The sequence below is a fragment of the Pelophylax lessonae genome (assembly GCF_965119305.1).
Source record: "Pelophylax lessonae genome assembly, chromosome: 9".
NCBI classification, from domain to species: domain Eukaryota; kingdom Metazoa; phylum Chordata; class Amphibia; order Anura; family Ranidae; genus Pelophylax; species Pelophylax lessonae.
In genome coordinates, this window is record NC_138776.1 from 186576029 (window position 1) to 186589709 (window position 13681).

The window sequence follows — 13681 nt, forward strand, 5'->3', positions numbered from 1 at the left end:
ACCTGTGATTATCTGCTTATTATTGTCATTATTAGCCGTTAGCAATAATTATTGTTTGGCCAAAAGACTGGAGCCCAAGAACCCAGAGAGAAGAACAGATGAAGATGGAATCTCTCTCAGTAGTGACAGCACACCGCTGGACAGATCTGTTTTTTAGGTAAGTCTGTCATATTAATATTTCACCAAAGCCGGTTGTTAAAAAAATAATAGTATAATATTTCACCAAGGGTTTGTTAAAAAAAAAAAAAAATAGAAAAATATAATTAAGGGCTTATTCATACAGGTACTTTGAATGTGTGAAGGTGGGGTTTGGGCTGGAGCCATTGGTCATTCTATGGCGATACTGTGCCTGTAGGAACACAGCCGCAGGCCCTAATTTGACAAGTGTGCAGGTGAGTGGTCCCCAAATGCACACTGCCTGTGTACGGGCCGTACACCTGCATCCCCTCGCCTGTCAAATTAGAACCTGCAGCTGTGTTCGTACAGCTCTAGGTGGCTCAAGTCACATAAATGAACAATTGATTAACACTGTACAGACCACAGATCCCATGTGCATTATCCCCAACAACCCCCCCCCCCCCCCCCCCCACAGATTTATTTATCAACTCAGTTTCATCTTTTACATTTAGCAGGAATTCTGTAAGTTATGTTGTATTTGTGTCTACTAGTAATGATTTTATTGTATTTTTATCTAAATATAGCTTTAATATTTTCTTTGGGGAGGGGGTCTGTCAGGTAGTCTGTACGGGGACCCAAGATTTCTATCAGCAGCCCTGTGGAGGTATATGGTATATACATAGTTACATTGGACAAAGCTGGAGAAAAGTAACTGTGTAAAAATATACAATGCTTGGAGTTATTATTTAATAAATGTGTATTCAAAAGTTGCCATATTTTTGCAAAGCTATAGACAGTTAGCACTGCGTTTTAATTTTTCTTTCCATTGCTCATGATAGGAGGCTGGCAGAAATCATCAATATGTAGATGTGATTTTTTTTCCCCCTAAAACCGCTTTATCTAAATTTTCTATGGTGCTAATGGGGCCGTGAAACTTTTTTAGTATTTGTACAAGTTATTAACTGAACATAATTTTGTGATTCACTGTCTCTTTAAATATTCATGTGTATATAATGTATAGGACATGAACTCCAATATCTAGATTTCCCTTATGCTGCTTTGCAGCCTCTAATAGTGGGCAAAGTTATTAAGAACTGTCTTCAATACTGCACGCTAAAAGACAAACACAAGTGAAATACGATGTTTGTGAAAGTTGAAATGCAGAGAATGGTTGGGGTGATTAAAAAGACCATAAAATATAATACGTTCATACCAATTTAATATTTAATGATCTTTTTTTGCCAAATCTGAGGAAAACAAATTTGTCATACCATTTCACTGCACTAAAACTGACTTATTTTTTAGCAAAAGCTCTGCAGAAATTGTTTTGCAGTTCTGTACGGCTTTTGCAGACAACGTTCCTTTTAAAAGGAGACTACAGTAAGTTTAATACAGTACATTTCTTTTGCACACTTTTTTGCTTTTATTTATTTTATTGTGGTCAAAGGTAAAAAAAAATAATCATTTTTTTGTACCTTTTTTTAGTCAGTTAAATCTCAAAAGCCATTCATTACATTTTTAGGCTCTATTTTATAGGATAAAAAGGGGTGTCAGTTTTCTTATTTGATGAAAGAATTTTGTTGTTTACCAGTGTCACTAAAACTCTTATAATCTAACTTTGGTGGAAGTTTCAGAAAAGCAAATTAAAGGCCCGTACACACAATAAGAAAATCTGAAGGGAAATTTCATCTGACGACCGATCTGCTGATTTTCAGATTATTAGTATGGTGCTTTGGACAGCCGACTCCGACTTTTCGGCCGACAAAATCCTGATGTGCAGGCTATATAATTTTTGTCATCCGTCAAAACAACGTCCGATTTTCGTCTCATTAGTACAGACTTCCATGGAAAAAAATCTTAAGAGCAAGACTAGGCATGCTCAGAGACGAAAGAACACATACAAAACAATCCAACACATGACATCACTTCTGAAGTAGAATTCTGTCGTACGGGAAAATTCGTATGAAAATAACCTCTTCACTTTCCACATCAGACTAGCATGCCACAAAAAATGGACGACAGATCGTTCGATAATCTGATCGTGTGTACGGTGCTTTAGCCTCTAAGTAGACTGCAACTGTTGTGTGGACCCACAGTTCTTTAGGAATTCTTTATTATGTATATATTATTTAGTTGTACTGTATACGAAAATTGCATAAATAGTAAAACAGATATAAAACAACTGTTTAAAAATGTTTACACGTTAAAATGCGACTAAACTAAAATTGCCCAAACAGTATTTTTTTTCTTTTTAATACCTTGGTACTACATTATTCTTGGTCATACATTATTATTAGATATGCTCTAGACGTGCAGAATTGCAAACAGCAATATAACAATGACTATGTGCTTAATGCACTTATCCATGTACTATATATTACTCAACTTGATAACTTGCTAGATGCTTTTTTTTATTATTATTATTTTTTTTTTTATTATTGTTAAATAGAATCCGTCATTTTGCTGACTTATGGCAAAGTAACAGTTTCTCTTGAAAAAACAACTGCCACCTGCTGAGATTCACCTTTCCCATGCACTCCTACTGAATTGCTCTATCCAAACCCTTAGAAAAGTATTCAGTACTTCTTAGGCCTCATGCAAGCTGGGCATTTGCCCAGCTTTTCTGAACACCTCTCTCCTGGCAGAAGAAAAACAGCATTACAAATGCATTTAGATTTGTTCAGATTTGCAAAGCATTTGGGCATTTATTCATTTAATTGCCCAGAATATAAATTTATTAATTTATTCTGTACGCTGACATTAACGAATGCTCAAGTGCTAAACCTAGCATTTAGGTACGTATACACGGGTTTACATGCTTTTAGGTGCATCAATTGTTTATTCTGCCTAAACGCTCCTCTCCTGAATGCAATTTTGGTACGTCTAGATTTCTGCCCTAAAAGCTAAATGCCGGTAAATGCCTATCTGTGCATGGATACGTAGGCTAACTTGGAGGGGCATTTAGAAGCAAAAAAACCCTTCAAATGCATGTTAAATGGGTATTTTTATGCTGCAGTGTACATTAGGCCTAAGAATAGAGGAGAATGTGATTTCTCCCATATCTCTTATCTTAGCCCTGAGCAGCCAATCACCAGGCTTGATCACTGTCACATGAGTCATTGCAATTGCATCCTCTGCAAGCGATGACATCCATTGACACCCACATGGAGCTTACCCAAGGTTTTAACTCCATGCTCCAACAGAGGAACAGAGAAGCAGCTAAATATGGGTAGGGTGGATATCAGTGGGTAGGTGTATAAGGTTTTCATATGTTTTGTGACATTAGGTAGCTAGCTCTTATGGTAGATGCGTTTATACAGTAATTTTATTCCACTCCAGAAGTTCATTTTAGGGCTTTTCCTGACCACTTTTATTTAAAAGAAAGCAAAAGTTCACAAATAAATATCTTCCCATGCAAGGGGTCTCACCTTCATTACGACAAAACAACATTCAAGCCTCTTGGCTTTCTTTATCTGCGGCTCAGGCCTCGTGCCTCGGTCATCCAGACCATCTAGCACCTGTCCCCAGTGTTAGTACACAAACGCTGCACCTCTTCTAGCTCTGTGTCTGTCCTCTGCAGCTCCAAGCTGTTCCGTCTCTCATAGATTTTCTCTGGTTAGGGCACCTCTTCCCCCCCTGCCCCCCCCCCAGGTGAGACCCTATCTCTCAGTTTCTTTCTCTCAGAATCGGGCCTCTGCTTTGGGGCACCTCTGACTCCTGGGTGAGACACTGTCTCTTGGTTTCTTTCTCTCAGACTCTGGCCTCTGGTTTGGGGCACCTCTGACCCCCCTCCCCCCACCCCCCGGTAAGACCCTGTCTCTTAGTTGCTTTCTCCCAGACTCTGGCCTCTGGTTTGGGGCACCTATGACCCCTGGGTGAGACCCTGTCTTTCAGCTTCTTGGCCTGTCCCATCCTGGACATCTTCCTTACAATCACTGACCCCCTTGGAAGGGTGACCTCTAATCCAATCCTAACTAAAAGAACAGCACATACCTATGCCATTAGTGGACATGTTTTCTCCAAAACCTGGTTCAGACTGCCTTATCGCCCAGTGGCTTCCCATGCCACAGTTTATACAGATGATAATATGCATTCAGGCACCTTTGGTTGTCCTATGTGTGTTATGCTTCTAAATTTGCATTCTGCATTTTACAGCCATTGCTAACTAACAGCCTTAATGAATAAAAGGTGCAGTAGCCCATATAAATCACTCAGAATCCATCATGTACTAGTCCGACTTAAGCACAGTGAATTGTGATCGGATGCTTTGAACCTAGGAATGAGAATTCTATACTGCACTTGGCTCCATGTCCTAATGTACATAGCTGAAGTTATGCCATCAATACATGCTTACAGATTCATATGCATGACCCTTTTTTTTCTTAAATTATATATAAAGTGTGTGTGTGTGTGGGGGGGGGGGTTGTATCCCTAATTGTTTGTTTGGATTAGAAACAAATCTCTTGTCAATAAAAACACATAAAATAGCTAGTAAAGGAACTAAGCAGAAGAATTAACAAGTCTAGCCATGCCCTTATGGTGACAAAGAGGTTAACCTGTACATTCATGCACAGAGTGATCAATGAAAACACTTACGATCATAGCCTACCCATCTGTCCCCTTGGTATCCAATGCTGACTATACAACCATCCATCTTTACTCTTGTGTATTGACCAACTGGTCGCCTTATTGTTTTTTTCCCACAGGGGACTGTATCGGCCATCTTAACCAAGTGTACAAGAGATGAAGGATTTATTCCCGTCAATAAAAACCTCTGGTAAGTGTTGCTGAATTCAAGTGGAGCATTGCTATAACAAAGCCTCATCATTATTCAGTCTAAACTTAGCCATTAACATCCTTTCAAATTCACTCTCTCTATATCTGAAGGGGCTTTGCTGTGCCCAGAGGCATTATTACTGTTAATAAACCTGTTTTGCTTGTATTAATTAAAATGGCGTTCTAGAGTTTCCCCTAATTTAGTGTACACACATATTTTAGTGAATAAAAGGCATTTTACATTTTTGCATAGTAATTTCACATTAAGCCAATTTACAGCATAGTTGATTTATTAAGTTTCCTACTTTATACAGCATCTTTTACAGCATTTGCTGAAGACTATTTCAGTAGCTGAAGAGAAGTGCAAGAATGCAACTCATTGGTATAATCTAATAAAATTTAAATTTACTAAAAGGTTTTATTATGTGCAATTTTGTGTTTTATATTAAAAAACAGAAAGACTAGTGCATTCCAGCTATTTAATAAAATATTACACTGTTCCAACATAATGTAATTTAGATAGTCAAAGCGATCGGTATCTTAATTGAATTTTTATATATTAAAACTAGAGAATTAAAATAGATGCAAACCCTAACTGGTTGACATTAAGTTTCCTAAAGCAATGATGTTTCTTCATTTTTTTTCTATTCTTTGTTACAATTCAATGTTGCTGATCTTCTACTGCTATTTCCTGTCTATATACAGTATTTGCTCTTGATCTTTGGCTGCATGGCATTTCTAAGGTTGGGTTTCTTGACAACAGTAGACTATGCCCGTGCAATTTTGTCTGCAGTCTCCATCAGATGCCCATGTGACAGGGGAACAATGCAAGAGTGCAATTGGTAGACAGAACATTGATAACCTAATATAAGAAGTACCTGAACAAGGACCTTCATGTTAGAATCTCCAGATATTTTTTCAGTGAAAGCTGCAGTTTTGAAAAGATTGAAATTACAAAATATGTTAAAAATGATATGAGATTTTAATGTTTGGGTATATACATACTTTAAAGTCTTATAGTATACCAGCCATCATCAAAATAATGCTTCCATATTGGCCACTGGATGCAAGGCTACAGCCAGGATTTTTGAAAAAGGGACACAGCTGGAAACCCAGCAGCCATGGGTCCATTACTGATTGCCACCTCTGCTGCTTTCTTACTAAGTTACCAAATAGACTCGTCTACACTGCTTTGTGAACAGGGTGAGATCAACAAGATCTGTGTAACTTTGTCAGCTCTTGTTAAGTTAATTAAAAAACTAGGTCTGGAGAAATATAGTTTCTCTTATTTCACTAGTTATAGTTTCACTTTCTCTCAATTTTCATTTAAAAAATACACTGCACAAAAAATTAAAGGAACACTTTTTAATCAGAGTATAGCATCAAGTCAATTAAACTCATGGGGTATTGATCTGGTCAGTTGAGTAGCAGAGGAGGTTGTTAATCATTTTCAGCTGCTTTGGTGTTAATGAAATTAACAACAGGTGCACTGGATGGGCAACAATGAGATGACCTCCAGTGGTGACTCTAGGAACAATATATAGGGGGGAGGGGGCACATAAGATACCACAGTCAAAACTAGGGGGGGGGGCAATCATAATTTTCACCACTAAATAATACCACTAAAGAAAAACTAAATAAGTATTTATAAATAAGGTTATACTGTAAAATACGAGAGTAATGGAGTATGCAATGATACCTTTTCATTGTACTAGAGTAACACTTAAAAGATAAGCTTTCAAGAGTTTTTTTTTTTTCCTCAGGTATTGCTTCAGACCTGAGAAAGAGGAAAACTCTCAAAAGCTTTTCTTTATAGTTTAAAGCAATTTCAGTAAACAGCTTATGTAGTAATAGCTCATAGTATTGGTGCCAGTTTATGCAGTAATAGCCCCTAGCATTGGTGCCAGTTTATGCAGTAATAACCCCTAGTATTGGTGCCAGATTACTCAGTAAAAACCCCTAGTATTTGTGCTAGTTTACGCAGTATTAACCACTAGTATTGGTGCCGGTTTATGCAGTAATAGCCCCTAGTATTGATGCCAGTTTAGGCAGTAAAAGCCCCTACTATTGGTGCCAGTTTACACAGTAATAACCTCTAGTATTGGTGCCAGTTTACTCAGTAATACCCTCTAGTAGTGGTGCCAGTTTACGCAGTAATAACCCCTAGTATTGGTGCCAGTTTATGTAGTAATAGCCCCTAGTATTGGTGCCAGTTTATGCAGTAATAACCCCTAGTATTGGTGCCAGATTACTCAGTAAAAACCCCTAGTATTTGTGCTAGTTTACGCAGTATTAACCACTAGTATTGGTGCCGGTTTATGCAGTAATAGCCCCTAGCATTGATGCCAGTTTAGGCAGTAAAAGCCCCTACTATTGGTGCCAGTTTACACAGTAATAACCTCTAGTATTGGTGCCAGTTTACACAGTAATAGCCCCTAGTATTGTTGCAAGTTTATACAGTAATAACCCCTAGTATTAGTGCCAGATTACGCAGTAATAACCCCTAGTATTTGTGCCAGTTTAGGCAGTAATAACCCTGGTATTGGTGCCAGTTTAGGCAGTAATAGCCCTTAGTATTGATGCCAGTTTACGCAATAATAACTCCTAGTACTGGTGCCAGTTTACAAAGTAATAGCCCTTAGTAGTGGTGCTAGTTTTCACAGAAATAGCCCCTAGTATTGGTGCCAGTTTACGCAGTAATAACCCCTAGTATTGGTACCAGTTTATGTAGTAAAAGCCCCTGGTATTGGTGCCAGATTACGTAGTAATAGCTCCTAGTATTGATGCCATTTTATGCAGAAATAGCCCATAGTATTGGTGCCATTTTATGCAGTAATAACCCCTAGTAGTGTTGCCAGTTTATGCAGCAATAGCCCCTAGTAGTGGTGCCAGTTTACGCAGTAATAACCCTAGTATTGGTGGCAATTTATGCAGTAACAGCCCCTAGTATTGGTGGCAGATTACGCAGTAATAGCCAGTAGTATTGGTGCCAGTTTACGCAGTAAAAGCATTTAGTATTGGTGTCAGTTTATGTAGTAATAACCCCTAGTAATGGTGCCCGTTTACGTAGTTATAACCCCTAGTATTGTAACCAGTTTACGCAGTAATAAAGCCTAGTATTGGTGCCAGTTTACTTATTAATAAAGCCTAGTATTGATGCCATGCTCTCAGCATGGAGGAGGTAGGGAAGAATAGTGAGACCTGCCATCCACAGTGATGAAAGTGCTAAGGCCAGCCACGATAGTGGCGGCGTTCTTAACACTTATATCAACTTCATAGGAGATCTTTATAATTTCCCAGTGGGTCTCCTGATGCCCTACAGTATAGCTCACCTCTCCATCCGGGACTCCTTACCTCCGCCACATACCATGGCAAAACTAAGGGGGATGGCTGCTACAGCACACCGCTCCATCCGGGACTTGTGCCCCTACAGCAGGGGTGAATGCCTCAAGTGATTAAAGAGTGAATTATCAAATCTAACTCAGTATCCCAATCGTAGTGTCAGGCAACGGTGGTCCCTGGTACTAGAGAGATTTATTCAAGGAAAGGTCAGATATTTTCCCTGATTTGTCACTCTCCATTTATCACAGTCCTGCATAGTTACATTGTTATTTTCCTTTCCATAAACAAGTAAACACACAATTATCTTCTTCCTTTTGTTTTTTTTTCTTTTTTTGCATTTGATGTCATTGGGAGGATGTATCTTGGGTTTTATGAATAATACACTTGCATTTACAGCCATTAAATGCAGAACTCCCTACTATAGCAAAAATGGATTAAGAGGATGAAGAGAGGTTCCAAACAATAGAAAAACATTTACTATATCCACTAGTTTATTGTATAATACAGTTTTTATACAGAACAATACTGTAAATGTATGTAATTGTACCAGCTGTAGCATACATTCCCTGCAAGGCATGTTACAGCTACTTGGCAATAATTTACTGTGCTGTGCTTTAGTGATTGTAGATTATCCAGGGAAATTGATCCCTTTTGACTCTGGTAACCCTATCATTATGACCCAGTAAACAGTGTTCATTAGGTTAACAGCAGCAGGTATTTCTGTTAAACAGCTGAAATTATATAGTCAGCATAAACCAATGGCTTGAAAATGTACTGTACTCTTTCCTGCACATGGATACTTTCTACATTTTTTGTAGACCTCCTAATCATAGCCAGGGAAGAGATAAGGAATGTCATTACTCTCTCGCCAAATTTCAGGACAACCTGAAGAGCAGGTCCCAATATGCCAATTAGGAAAGGCAATTCACACTCAGTAAGGGAAAGTTTATGAACTACAGCACTCTCACCGGGACAAAGACAAGACTGGCTATAGAAAGTAATGGTCTGTCTGCCCAGGTCCAAATCCTCAGCTCTGCAAATGTGTCACACTGTGGCCCTTGCAAGATTAGGAATGTCAGACCTGATGTACAGTAACTTGAGAATTTTTCAGAGAGGCAGAGACCCTGTCCCCAATGGGGAAGACACACACAAAAAATAAAAAAAATAAATAAAAAGAGTTTTTAACCATTCCCCACTTTGTCCCAAACTAAAAAAAAAAAAAGGCTATAAATATAAAAGTGCAACTCCTTAAAAACAATCCAAAAGCATTTTGTGTTTCTCACTTTAGGTACTGGGGATAGGAATATGTTTATTTGTGTAGAATGCCAAGATGAAAAAGGGCCCTCCTGAGTTTAGAGTCCCATAGACATATAAGATGTTGGTTGATCAACTTATTTTTGCTGTCACTTTGACCTACAGTAGGTGCTGCTCAGTTGCAGGACAGGTGGGAAGTGTGAGGCCTTTTTTCATGATGTCCCAAATATTCTCCCAGTTTGTAATACCCAGGTGGTTTTAAACAGTAGTGATGAGCCATGATTCAGATGCCAAATATAAACCCTATTGAAGTCAACAAGAGCCAAATCTGAGGAATCAGTAATTTTCTAGGCTAGTTCATTTTCTAGGCTAAAAGGTAAGGGATTGCCAAAAAAATGAAATGGGGGGCTGGGCACTGCCCTGGGTGACATGTACCAAAGCAACAAAAAACATTTATTTTTAATTTTGTTTGGTGCTAAGCATCAATTTTAATAGAGCTTAAAGTGAAACATTAAAAATGTAGAATTCCTTTAAATACCTTTAAATAACTTGCCTGGTGGATGCCCTTAACCTGCCTGTGAGTTTTTGCATCTGTACCATGTAGACAACTTAACACAGCAAAGCTAACATCTACAAAGAAATACATTGTTTAAGTTGCCTATTTCCAGAACCACCTTCTTCCAGTGTGTACCAGTGTGGTTCCTTCTCTTTAGATTTCTCTCCCAGGTCTAACCTATTCTATGGTGCCCTGCTCTAATGGGCTGTCAGCCTATACTTCTCAGGTAAGCCAACTACCTGCTTATCCCACGCAGTTTACCTTGGTATAGTTGGCATCCTAACATGCATGCAGCTCCAATCTGGAGTCCTAGGATATGGTAAAGTACTTCTGTTCAATTTCACAAAGCAATATCAAACCTTCCTGCTGAGTGAGTATAACATTGGGGTTTGGGTGCCAATTTACAGAAAAGGATGCTCTAAAACTGAAAAGGGTACAGAGAAGGGTGTTTAAATTGATAAAGAGTATGAAGGCCCACACTTAAAAGGACTATAATCACTCTGTATAAATGGCTGATCTAAGCAACCCTACCATACTGGTCCTCTCTTTGCTTTTCTCGTAAGCTAAACACTGCAGCTCATGGCCTAATAACATGGAAGACTGACAGCCAGGGCCGGCCCTACCATGGGTCCTGCTGGGTCCATTGGACCCAGGCAGCACTTGGAGAGGGGCAGCAAATTGACTCCCAAGATTATTTCTCCAGCAGTTATGTGTGTCATCAATTTGCGGCACATTACGGGCGGCATTTCCCCATCTCATACTGCCACCCGTAGTGCAAACGGAGTATGAGGTGGCAGAGTGTCTCCTCCGGGGAACGTCCCTCACATGATTGTGGTGTGTGCGCAAAGACGTTAGACGTCAGCGCACTCTATCTCATGCAGGCCAGGCTGGATCTTCTAGGGAGGTGGGCATGGCAGATTTTCTACATTTTATATTCATATAAAATAATGGAAGTGGGGGCCTTTTGTTGGGTGGGATTTATTTTAAAGGGGGGGCAGCATTTTATTCTTGAACCCAGGCAGCACAACGTCTTGGGCCAGCCCTGCTGACAGCACCATGTAATGCAATATGATTTCAGCTGTACATATAATCTTTGGGTACATAACATAAATATAAGTAGTTATATTAACTATTTTCAAATGTTTCTTCTATATGAGCCATGATATTGTGGAACAGTTTCCCCAACAACTATTTTTTTGGTGACACTACAAGCACAGGTACAAGCTTACTCCAGGTAAACAGCTTAATACACAGATGAAATACATATGTTGGGGATTTTTTTATCTGCCAAATGATTTGTATTTCTGTGTATCGATTTCTGAGAGTTACACAGCTTGATAACACAGTACAGTCCAGTATGATAAAGGAGGAGACCTGCTTTTACTCTGATGCAGTTCAAGTGGTTGTAAGGTTTTTGTTTTTTTGTTTTTAATAGCAAACATTTCTATACCTACCATCTCTGTGCAATGGAATTACACAGAGCGGCCCCACACCTCCTCTTCTTGGGTCCTCCGCCACTGTTCTTGGCTCCTCCTCTATGTTCATTGGCCCCACGGGAAGCTACTTGTACGTGCTCACTCTCAAGCCACGCTGCTGCGTCCATGCACATTAGAAAATGCGAAAACCAGAATGTGGCAAAGTGTTTGGTGGGCTACTGCACAGAGAGGGAACCACAAAGTGCAGAACCAGAAATAAACACGCAATGAAGGACCGATCAGCCATTAACCCTTAATAGACTGCACGGGGGGAACTACAGTGCAGACAAACAAATAGAACCCAAACATTGTGCAAGCATAAGATTCAATATCCAAAAGGGTGTAGCGTTAACCCTTAACAGGCAATGCAAATGTTTACAGAAAAAGAAACACAACCATATAACAGAGAACATGGCATCCACCCTTAGCTGGCTGTAATGAGTGGAATACTTTAGCAAAGAAATAGGTAAAAATATAGTATACTATATAATATAGAAATATAATGCATAAAAAAATAAAAATTACATGATCACAGAAAACGAAATGATTGTAAAAACATATACTAAATAAGTACTATAAATACTGAATTGAAAAAATGCTAAATAAATATACACTGTATATATGTATAAGAACTTCATATGGGACATACCTAAATGATTCTGAAGGTAAATATTCGATCATAGATGCATATTACCCATTAGTGACTAATCAGAATATTCTCTGAACCCATCCACCTCCCCCAACCTAAAAATAATAAACATACCTATACTAAAATAGGGAGATGGAAACAGAATATTTAAAGTAGGAATCCTCAAATAAGGTTACTAAAAACCAAACATATACTATGTGCATATAAAAACACATGTAAATTAAACCACCAAAAAGACGAAAAAACAGCACACAAATATATGCAAGTACGTGCGCTGTGTGCAAAACACATAAGATTTGGGGAAAAGAAAAGGGCCACGCATCTGCCTGCAAGTGTACACGCATGAGCAAACCCATAGATAAATTAATGTATGGATATAGGCACCTATGTGCTGTGTAAAAAGCAAAAAAGCACAGAATAAAAATTGCATGGGACTGTGAACCAAAATGTGGGGGGACCTGGTTATACAGACAGCATGAGGATAAAGAAACTGCATGAAAAACAAAAATTCTTACATAATCTGGTGGATCTCAATGTCCTCATTGAGACCTTTGGGTTTAAGTGTGTCTAGAGTATAGATCCGGAGGGTTTTCTGCTGTCAAAACCTGCTGAATCGCTCTGTCAGAGAATTTTGAGGTGGGACAGATTGTATGACCCAAACCTTAGGTCCTTGTTAGAACTTACCATGAAACCCCAAAAAATGTCTGGGCACGCCATATTTGTCACTGCCTTCCTCCACAAATTGGTGTTGTTCACCGAACCTCTTTCTCAGGGTCCTAGTACGACCCACATAAAAAAGGCTGCATGGGCAGGCAAGACAATAAACCACATACTTAGTGGAACAGTTAATACATAGTTACATAGTTAGTCTTGTTGGAAAAAGACACAAGTCCGTCCAGTTCAACCAATAAAAAGGAAAAAAAAAACACATTTTTTTTTACAATCCTATATACACAATCTCATACCCACAGTTGATCCAAAAGAAGGGGGGAAAAAACAGCGAAGTATGATCCAATTTGCTCCAGCAGGGGAAACAATTCCTTCCCGATCCCCCAAGAGGCAATCAGATGTTTCCTGGATCAACTTTACCTATAAATGTTAGTATCCAGTTATATTATGTACATTTTGGAAAGGATCCAGGCCTTTTTTAAAGCAATTTACTGAGCTGGATGATGGAATCTTATGATCTATCAGGACACCCAGATCCTTCTCCATCATTGATTCTCCCAGATGTACTCCCCCTAGTATGTATGATGCATGCATGTTCTTAGCCCCCAAGTGCATAACTCTACATTTATTAACATTAAATCTCATTTGCCACATAGTTGCCAAATAAACAGTGCATTGAGGTTAGCTTGTAAGTTGGAGACATCCTGTAAGGTCGTTATTCCACTGCTTAGCTTGGTGTCATCTGCAAACACTGAAATCTTACTTTTAATCCCAGACACTTTATCATTTATAAATATATTGAAAAGTAAGGGTTCCAACACTGAACCTTGAGGTACACCATTG

General features: G+C 38.9%; 1 protein-coding gene across 1 annotated transcript in view; it reads left to right on the forward strand.

The window, feature by feature from the left end:
- Positions 1-13681, forward strand: part of LOC309563068 (heparan-alpha-glucosaminide N-acetyltransferase-like) — a 272146-nt gene that overhangs the window by 245136 nt on the left and 13329 nt on the right. Inside the window, exon 9 of the mRNA XM_082267368.1 lies at positions 4824-4894. Coding sequence (XP_082123494.1) covers positions 4824-4894 — 71 coding nt within the window. The remainder of the gene's footprint in view (positions 1-4823; positions 4895-13681) is intronic.